Here is a 10,982-nt window from a genome sequence, read left to right as displayed (position 1 = left end):
TATAAATAAGAGCTTTTCTAGTTTTTAAAAATATATTTGAGAAAATACTTTATAAAGCTTATACCTGTTTCTTAATATTTTAAATAATACCAGTAAATTTCATTCCTAGTGGTAGTAAAAGATATAGTTCTCAATCTATACTCTGGAAAACGAGTCTCAGGAGAATCTCTTACTATATATCTCACATTCTAAAACTTTTATGTTGAAAGATGTTGCATTGACTTAACAGGTGAACAACTTTCAAATTTCAGAAACATTAATTTATGATAAAACCATACCCACTAAATACTTTGACATGATCAGTTTTGACAATTTGTATCCAATCTACAAAAACCTTTTTCCTATTCCTTTTAGAGCTTCTTTCACCTCCTTATTTCTCAAGCTGTAGATCAGAGGGTTCAACATGGGAATCACGATGCCATAAAATATGGAGGCCACTTTCATATTATTCTGGGAGTTATTAGAAGGAGGATTTAAGTACATATAAGAGAGGGTTCCATAGAATATGGTGACAGCTGTCAGGTGGGAAGCACATGTGGAGAAGGCCTTTTTCCTTCCTGCAGTAGAAGACATCTTTAAGATCGCAGCAAGGATGTATATGTAAGAGAAGATGACAACCAACACAGTGGATGTCAAGTTAAATCCCACAAAGACTGAAAGTAGCATGATGTTGAGGTCAATGTTGGAGCATGAAAGGGCAAGAATTGGAGGAACATCACAGAAAAAGTGGTTGATGTTGTTGGACTTGCAGAAGGACAGGGAAAATGTAAAACCTGTGTGTACTGAGGCATTTATTGAACCCATGATATATGAACCAGTTAACAGCTGAATGCAGACTGTTCGAGACATGATTGTGAGATAGCGGAGTGGCTTACAGATGGCTACGTAACGGTCCACTGCCATAGTAGCCAGAAGGTAACAGTCAGTGGTTGCAAATGTTGCATAAAATAATAGTTGTATCACACAGCCCCGGAATGATATTGAATTATTTTCCACTATAAAGTTTTGCAGCATCTTGGGAGTGATAGCAGACGTGTAACAGATATCGACAAAAGCCAAATGTTGTAGGAAAAAGTACATGGGTGTTTGAAGTTTGGAATCTGTATTGATGAGAAGGATCATCCCAATATTACCCACCATGGAGGTTGTATAGATCACCAGGAATACAACAAAGAGGACATATTGATACTTGTGTTGAGCACCAAATCCCAGAAGAAAGAATTCACTCACTTCAGTGCTATTTTCTTCTGTCATGGTTGCCAAAAGTCTAGAAAGTACTGGGAAAAGAAGGGAAATAACTGTTACTTTTAACACTGAAAAGACTCTAATAGTATATGTCACTTTGTTGACTTGGTATTCATGTCAAACACAACGCAACGGATTTTTATCACTTTCCAATTTTTTTATATACTCTTGAAACTTCCACACACAGAGAGATATATGCATCATGAATTCATTCATTTTCAAAATAAAGATTTTATAGAGTAAAATTTACTCCTAGGGACCAGCAGTTAGTGTAATGGCTATGGCGTTGAACTCCCATGTAGTCGACCGTGGTTTGAGTCCCAGATCCGGTGGCTTAAAACTAACGCTGGACGTGTGTGTGTGAGTCCTCAAGATCCCAAGAGGAGAATGGAGGAGAAGGGATTGCGGTGTGGCCATCCCCCCCTGGGGGATGATTTCTCACTTTCTATCTCTCTGTCTCTCTCTGTCTTTCTGGCAAGTGCATGTGTCCTATAGCAAAAACTTCTAAAAAAATATTTACTTCTAATAGATATGATCATAAATTAACTTTATCATCACATTAAACTGCTTTCTCATTTGTTTTATTATATAAACCAATATTCCAATACAATTACTTCTCTTTTCAACAATCTACTTATTTTCTCAGCCATTTATTATTTTAATCCTGTTACAAACTTTTAAATTTTATAGCATTGCTCAGAGAAATTTTCTGAGATCTAGTCTTGATCTGCACATGTTTGAAGGCTTCTGCATGTGTTTGTACTATTACCCTAAATATGCAACTTTCATGTATGTGATATTACTCAGAATCCAGATAATACTCTAATTATGTGTGTGTGTGTGTGTGTGAGAGAGAGAGAGAGAGAGAGAGAGAAAGAGAGAGAGAGAGAAAGAGAGAGATAGGCCCTCTCTTTGATTACATTAGTTTCATTTTTTGTAGCCTCTTTATGTTATTACACACACACATACATATGTATAGATTTCTAACAGATTTGTTAGCATTTTCCATTGTCTTTTTTGGTAAACTATTGTCTAACTGCACACACACAAAATAATTTATAACTATTGAATTACTACTTATTGGTAACATATTTTAATCGTAAGTCTTTTTCTCCCCAAATCTGAGTTGGGTTATCTCTATACTAAGGTGTACATGATATGCATGGATGAATAATTCCCCATACACTGAAAGCCCTTAAACACGCTGATTTTAATGCCTTGCTTTTTAAATACCATCCCATATTGCTAAGCTTGCTTTTAGTAGAGTAATATGTAATAGACTCTTGGTATGGCAGAAATTTACTTGCTGATTATTAGGATTTGTCTTTTCTTTTGGGAACAAACTAGACCATACCTCTAGCCACATTTCCTTCTGTGTGGCAGGAGATAATGCCCTGCCATAGGAACCTGGGCAGGAGTCACATGTGATGTTTCTAGCCCTGAACAAGCTCCCCTCTACTTGGATGCCTGCAAACTGAAATAATTTGACCCATTCTTTTCCTCTTCAGCTGTTCGTTGGATATTGACATTGAGAGCAACTTTGCAGGTTGGATGTTGGAATTGCCAGCAAGAAATACAGAACATCTCGTTAAATTTAAATTGCAGAAAAACAAAAGTAATATTTTTCAGTTTAAATGTGAATATTGCATGGTGACTGCTTAAACTAAATTATTGTTCATTGCTTGTATGAATAGGGATTTCTCTGAACATGTTGTATTTGTGTTTTCTTAGTTTAGCAGTCATACCTCTGTCGTTTATGGCAGTCTCTTTTGGGTTCTTGAATGGCTATGTAGAACAGAGACCTCAGTAATAATGTCTTTTCTCCATTGGACTTTATGTGATTGAGAATTTTGTATATACTCACCAATGAGACCCAGAGATACAGAGAAAGACAGAGAAAGAGGAGAAAGAGAGGGAGAAAACATTACCCCAATGGGGCGTGGTCACACCACAATCCCTTTTCCTCCATTTCTCTATCCTGTCAGGATTTTGAACATGGAAACAAATGAGCATGGTTTGTTTTTCAGGTTCTTGGGATCACAACTCAGACTGTGTTGGCCATGTGGGATCCAACTCCGCCAACCACTAGGCTATGGGGCAGTCAGTAACTGAGAACTTCTTTTCTTTTCTTTTAAAGAGAGATTTTTCCTTTAGGGTGTGTGTGCTTGCCAGAGAGACGGAAAGTGAGAAATCACCTCCCCCAGGGGTTATGGCCATGCTACAATCCCATCTCCTCCATTCTTCTCTCAGGATTTTGGGCATGCACACACATGCATTCAGCATGAGTTTTAAGTTGTTGGGTTCTGGACTCGAACTGCGGTTGACTATGTGGGAGTCCAACAATGTAACCATTATGCCATGTGCCGTTCCTGAGAATTTCTACTGTGATAAAGCATTAAGACTTAGAGATTCTTTAAATTATTGCAGCTAGTCTAACTTTAAACAGTTATCATTGCAGTTACATAACAAAATAAGACTACATCTTTAAGAAGATACAGTAATAGTATAAGTGCCAATCTCAAAAGTGGATTTGTGAGTGATTATTGATTTTTTTATACTCAAGAAGACCAAATCTTGAGCCAAAAATAGGGGAAGTTTAGAAGTAGCTAGGTTTATACTGCAAAATCCTCAAAATCCTCAGGAATTAATATCAACAGGTACACTGTCAGAGGGCTGAATAGGGTATTAAAAGAATGAGGAACTTTTAGGAATAATACCCACACTAGCTCATCTAAGAACTTAGAGCTTCCTTTGCCCATAATATAAACAGCTAAACAATTCTTACCTGATATCCAAAGAACAAAGAAAGAGAAAAAGGTTGCTTGTCAGAAGCAGAGACTGCAAAGGGAGAAGAAACATCTTTGAAACAATTTCTCCCCAAAATGCATTATATAATGGGGCATCATAAAGCTTACGGAAAAATTAAAGTATGAATTTGTTTGGTTGCAAAATTTTTTTTTGAAATCCATGCACACTTTTTTACAATATGCATTTCTACGGATGTTCTGAAAATCCTGTGTGTGAGTGTGTATACATGTGCATATACATGAGATGACATTTATAGTCATATGTTTTAGAATAATTGCTATTTTTGTGGAGGCTAAATGGGAAGGTAATTATTGACAGATACAAAAGGTATTAAAAAATGTTGGTCACTTTGTAGTTTGAATTGTATCATGACTAAAGATGTGATTGTTTTACTGTTCTTTATATATTTTTATATATTTATACATGGAAATTTTTGTGTGATAACAGAAATTGCAATATTCAAAAAATTAAATTAGAAAATGAGTGAAAGACGTGGTAGGACATTTCACCAAAGAAGGCTATGTGGATGGTATATAAGCACCTGTAAAGATGTCTAACATCATCAGCCACTACGGAAATACAAGGTAAGAAAAAAATGAGATATCACTACCTAGCAATTATAGTGGAAAAAGTAATAAATGCTGGCAAAGATCCAGAACAACTGGACCTCTCATACTTTCTGGTGAAATTGTACACTGTCTCTGGAAAAGAGTTTGGCAGTTTATAAGCAACAAAACCTGTGCTCGAGGGCAGTATGCTAGTGGGAAAAAAAATCTCGAAAGGCGTAATTCCATCTATAATATTACTGTTGTCACGTCCCCAAATGACAAAATAATATAGACCAGATTAGTGATTGGCAGGGTTATGGGTGTCATGGAGAAGGAGGTGACGTGACTTTAAGGGGAGGTATGACTAGGATCTGAGTTCTGGAATGGGTTAGGTTTTTGTCGCTGGTTGTAGTGGTGGTTGCCGAAATCTACATAGTGAAGTTGACACGAAGCTATACACACAATTGTACCAATATAAAAATCTTGGTTTTGTTGCAGTATTGTTTTGTAAGTTACAATCTTGGGAGAAAACTGAGAAAAAGGTACATGAGGCCACCATTCTCTTTACAACTTCCTGTGTACCTCTAATTATTTTAAAATGAAAAAAATAAACTGAAGAAGAGGAAAAAGGAAAGTTTGCTTTGCAGGGATATGAGGGTCAGGTGAGCCAATCTGTGTAAACTTCCCAGCATACGGTCAGCTTTGAATGCATACTCAAAAAATGGCCGTGATAAGATCATAAACGATGCATTAGTGTCATATAACGTTGACTGATTAATTTAAAAAATGATTCATTCAACCATTTGTCTATTCCCATCCTTTGCTAGGTAACAGTCAACCAAACTTAATTCCTTCACTTTGTTTCCACTTTATTCCCAGAAGTGAAGTGGTGCCTTCTGGTCTTGAGGCAAAACGACTGTGCTCTGACCCGGGCGCTCTGTCCCTTCAAGCACACATTGACTAGGACCTGGCTGATGTGGCACAATGGGAATCATTTCCTTTTACTTACACAGGACTTACCTCTAGATTCTTTCTACAACTGGTGCGGGCTGATGCCCATGAAGGTCTCTCCCTCTGGTTCCTTACGCTCAGGGAGTTTATAGCTGGGGATTGAGAGACTGACATTTGCTCCCTTGAGAATCTGAGATAGAGTTGGGAAAACATTCATTAGTTACTCTTTGCTGAAGAAAATGAAGCTTTCCAGAGGAGGAAGATTATTTTTGTGTTACTGCCATTAGGGAGTATTTTCTTCTCTTTTGAGAGTTGCCCTGCTTTTTACATGTTTTTCCTCTCTCCCTCCCTCCCATTTCCAGCTAATCTAGAGTAACTATTTTTCCAAGTCCTCACTAACATGGTGTTATGAAACTTTTATTGTTTCTTGTCATTATGATAGGAGAAAATGAATACATCTTAATTTTGTTTTCCTTTTTTTTTAACTGCGTCAGATTGAACATCTTTTTATATTTCTGTAAGTCATTAGTATTTCTATTAAATGTAAATGATCTGTTCATATATATTCTTTTTTTTTGGAGAGGTTTTTGCTATAGGGTGTGTGCGCCCGTCAGAAAGACAGAGAGAGATAGAGAGACAGAAAGCAAGAAAATCACCCCCCGAGGGGATGGCCAGACCGTAGTCCCTTCTCCTCCATTCTCCTCTCGGGATCTTGGGCACGCATGCACACGCACCCGATGTGAGTTTAAGCCACCAGGTCTGGGACTTGAACTGTGGTCGATTACATGGGAGTTCAGCAACATAGCCATTATGCTAATTGCTGGTCCCCATATATATTCTTAAAATTATGTTTTCTGTTTTTAAATTGGCATGTTTAGTCAAATATCCTACCTTAAAAGAGTTGCACATATTCCTTTCTCAGTATTAATTATTTTTACTTTGCTTTTTGTGTTCTTTTAACCATGAAAAAAATTTAGTCTTTATTTAGTAAATATATTTTGTTCAACTTAGTAAAGGATTTCTTCACTCAAAGGGTTTTATAAAATTTATTATTTTTAAAGTTTGCTTTAAAAATTTAAATAATTGATCCATTTTTAATTTGTTTTCATCAAGTGTTTGGTGAAAAGTTTCAGGTTTTACTTTGTTATTTAATATTTGGTAATTATTTAATGTTATTGAATGGATGATTCATGATTACTCATAATTGCAAAATCATCTTTATGATATAATACTTTCTCTGTGTATTTGGGTTTATTTCTATGATTTAATATTTGTTGTATTGATCTGCCTATTTTTTCATATCTTAGTACCACACAATTTTATCATAGCTTTGTAGCTAACATGGTCATTTATACCATGTAATTTCCTTTTTACCTGATTACTATTGCTTGCAATTTCTTTCCCCTAAAGTGTAGAATAACTTGTGACTAGGAATCATTCACCTCAAAATCCGTTTATGTATTGGGTTTACAAAACATTTCTTTATATGTTGGGTTCAAGTTAAATTAATACACTAAGATCATAGAACTGACAAAGAAATGGGGGATGTTCTAATACGCTCAAGTCTCCTTCTTTTGGAGATATCTTAATAAAATCTTGCATTTTTTTTTTGCAAAGTTCATTTTCATGTATTTCCCTGCAAGTGGCATGGCAGTTTGGGCAGTTGGATTCCACATGACTGGCGGTGTGGCTTACATCCCAGATTTGATGGCCTGAAAAACATGCTGATGTGTGTGTGTGTGCACGCCCAGAGTCCCGAGATGATTGTGGGAAAGGGGAGGGACAGATGGTAGGTTGATCTCTCACTTTCCTTCTTTCTCTCCTCTCTTTCTCTGGTGGGCTCACATGCCCTACAGCAAAAAAAAAAGAGAGAGAGAGAGAAAGTTTATTATAACTTCCGATTTACGTGTAATTATTGCATATCTTTAGTGTACAGTATGGTTTTTCAAAGCATGTCTACCATGTGTAATGAAGGATAAAAACATATTCATCATCTTTAATATTTATTATTATACTATGTTGTGCACCCTAGAAAAGCATTCTACACTTTTTTATAAGGCAATATATAATAAATGATCACCAGTGTACTTGACTGTACTATGTCACACAGCTGAACAGCTGATTCCGCTTATGTACATGCACTCACTTTAAACAAATCCTCTTCATCCCCCACACCTCCACCTGGTCTTTCCGAAAGGAAATTTAATTGTATTCTTAATACTTAACAGTATTTTTAATACTGTTATTAATTTCCAGACAGTAATTTTTTATCCACCCACTTCACTGAATTCTATTGCTTATAACAGCCGATTCTCTGGGTTTCCTAGGAAATAGTTGTGTCATCTTTAAATAAAGATACTTAAAAAATCATATTTATTGAGTTATAACTTGCATAATAAGACAAGTACTCATTTTAAGTGTATGTTTTATTGATTTTTTTTTTTTTTGGAGAGGTTTGTGCTATTGGGTGCATGCACTCGCCAGAAAGACAGAGATAGAGAAACAGAAAGTGAGAAAGTAAACCCTCAGGGGGATGGCCATGCCACAATCCTTTCGTCTCCATTCTCCTCTTGGGATCTTAGGCATGCACACACATGCGCCCGGTGTGAGTTTAAGCCACTGGGTCCAGTACTTGAACTGCAGTCGACTACTTTGGAGTTCAGTGACATAACCATTATGCCAACTGCTGGTCCCTGTTTTATTGATTTTTAAAGAGTGTATATACCCAGGTCATCATGACCAAATTAAAAATATGCAGTATTTCATCAAAAACAAAACAAACCCCTATGGGATCTAGCAGGGGCCTGGTACTTAAGACACTCAACTCTCATATGACTGACCATGATTCCTGCCTTGGACCTGGTGGCTTAAATGTGTACGTCCTATGGAAGAGCTGCAAGATTGGAAGGTATAAAAGCATGGAGAGCGCTGTGGGTACTAGAGCGTGTGGGAGGAAGGGAGGAATGAGGAGGAAGGAGAAGGGAATCAAGGGGGGAAAGAAAGGTACTTAATGGACACAAAAATGAAAAATTGTTGAGGATAATGTGTATAGTAATATCTGAACTAATATCTAAACTAATGACTGAACACAGTGTATAGTGTATTCATACTGGGAAAAATCATTTTGTATGCTGTAAAGATGTACGGTGATTAAATATTAAAAAAATAAGAAAATAAAGGGGAAAAAATCACACCAGGTGTGTGGTTGTGCCTGCCCCAAATCCTGAGATGAGGATGGAGGAGAAGAGATTGCAGTGTGGCTTTCCCTTTTGGGAAGTGATTTCTCACTTTCCCGCTCTCGGTCCCTCTCTGGTGAGTGTGTGTATGCTCTATGGCAAAAAGAGAGAGAAAGAAAAAAAAAACACCCAAGAAAAACAAAAAAATGGTATCCCATGATTTTCCCTTGTCATTAATCCTTTTCACAGATAACCCTGATGCTTTTTGTTTTTTCAGATTTTACCGTGTTATCGCATGTATTAGTAATTCATTTATTTTTAAATATTTAATAGTTTTATGTATTTTAAAAACACTTTAAATATTTTTTATTTCAATTTATTTTATACATTCAAACATTTATGTCACTTAGCTTGCAAAGTGAATATTCCAACATGTATACATTTCTGAGCAATTCAGTTGAGAATAGTATAGACATTATCTTCAAGAGATGATAACCCATTTCTTTGTCCCATAATGCCTTTGCTCTATATTTTTCTCCTTAATATTAATGTGTTATATTTCATTGAATAAATGTTCTATAATTATTACATATTCACCAATTGAACATTTTGTTGTTTCCATGTATGGCTATTATGAATAAAGCTTCAATGAGCATTATTGTATAAGTTTTTATGTGTATACATCTTTTCATTTCATTTCTTTTTTTTTTTTTTTGAGAGGTTTTTGCTATAGGGCATGTGTGCTCACTGGAAAGACAGAGAGAGACAGAGAGATAGAAAGCAAGAAATCACCTCCCAGGGGGGATGGCCATGCCACAATCCCTTCTCCTTCATTCTCGTCTCTGGATCTTGGGCATGCATGCACACGCACCCGGCATGAGTTTAAGCCACCGGGTCCGGGACTGGAACCGTGGGTGACTACATGGTAGTTCAGTGACATAACCATTAAGCTAACTGCTGGTCCCTCCATCTTTTCATTTCTCATAGATAGATAAGTAAGGGCAGAATCAATGGGTCATGTGACAAATGTTTTTCTAAGTTTAAAAATTGTCTGTGTTCTAAAGTAGTTTTATCATTTTACATTCCTACCAGTGATAAGAGTGTTTAAGTTGCTCTATATCCTCACCAGCACTTGATATTGTCAGATTTTTTTCACTGTAGTTATCTTAAGGGGTATGTATAGGCATTAAATTGTGGTTTTTAAATTGCATTTTTCTGATAGATAAAATTTTTGTCTCTCTTAATGGAATTTTTTTTCCAGTTGCATAGGTTATTTTATAAAATGTCTGCTTAATTCATTTTCCTATGTATTTATCTTTTCATCTTTTATTGAAATATAATTTATTTGTAATACAAGACACATGTCTTAAGTGTAGAGCTAAATGAATTTTTAAAAACTGTGACATAATTCACATATCATAAAAATCATAAAATTTACTACCACTATTGTGTTTCTTTTGTCCATGTATTTCCAAACTTTTTACTCTGTAAATATTATAACCACGTTACTTGGTACACAGACTCTCTGTCAGTATGTAGCATTTCCACAAATCTTCTTCTGAGCAAAGGTCTTTACAGCATTGCATTGCATGGAGGACCTGATTCATGAAATCTATACTGTTGGAAAACACTTCAAAGAAGCAAATAATTTCCTGTGGCCCTTCAAATTATCTTCTCCATGAGGTGGAATGAAGAAAAAGACCACCCATTTTGTAGAAGGTGGAGATGCTGGTAACAAGGAAGACCAGATCAACAGACTTATTAGAAGGAAGAACTAAGATATCCACCATGATTATTTTTGTAGTCTGGTCAGTAAATAAACAGTGGCTGGTTTCAGACTGAAAAAAAAATAATGTTTATATAAGGATTATAATGCTATAGTAAAATTAAAAGATGTCTCCCTCTCCAGAGAAGGGCTGGGGTAATAAAGATAAAGACTTATTTTCCTTTTTGGAGAAGGTATGCTTACATACCAGGGAACAAAATAGGTTTGTCTCAACAGAGGGGAGAATGGGCAGGTCATTAGCTACCCTAGATAAGATGAGAGTTTCCTAATTTGGGGGTTCCTCTCCTGTAATGAGTGGGTATCATCTTGTTTCTCTTGGTACTTCGGGTTTTGATTGGCTTCCTATCTAGGTATTCCTGAGTCAGTCCATGGATTTGGACTTCTGGAAATGTTGGGAAAGTTGGTGAACTTCGTCCTGTCAATAATGCCACAAACTACTCTTTATAAAAGATTAACTGACTAATGAGA

At 36.1% G+C, this 10,982-nt stretch overlaps 1 protein-coding gene across 1 annotated transcript; it reads right to left on the bottom strand.

The window, feature by feature from the left end:
* Nucleotides 1-324: 324 nt before the first annotated feature.
* Nucleotides 325-1,254, bottom strand: LOC102472208 (putative olfactory receptor 5AK3). Its single transcript, XM_027776736.1, has one exon. It carries the CDS (start codon nucleotides 1,252-1,254, stop codon nucleotides 325-327), a length of 930 nt encoding a protein of 309 aa, XP_027632537.1.
* Between the last annotated feature and the right edge of the window lie 9,728 nt (nucleotides 1,255-10,982).

Source organism: Tupaia chinensis, unplaced genomic scaffold (genome assembly GCF_000334495.1).
Source record: "Tupaia chinensis unplaced genomic scaffold, TupChi_1.0 Scaffold000709_1, whole genome shotgun sequence".
Lineage (NCBI taxonomy): Eukaryota > Metazoa > Chordata > Mammalia > Scandentia > Tupaiidae > Tupaia > Tupaia belangeri.
The sequence above is the reverse complement of the archived record's forward strand: the minus strand, read 5'-3'. Positions and strand labels throughout refer to the sequence as shown.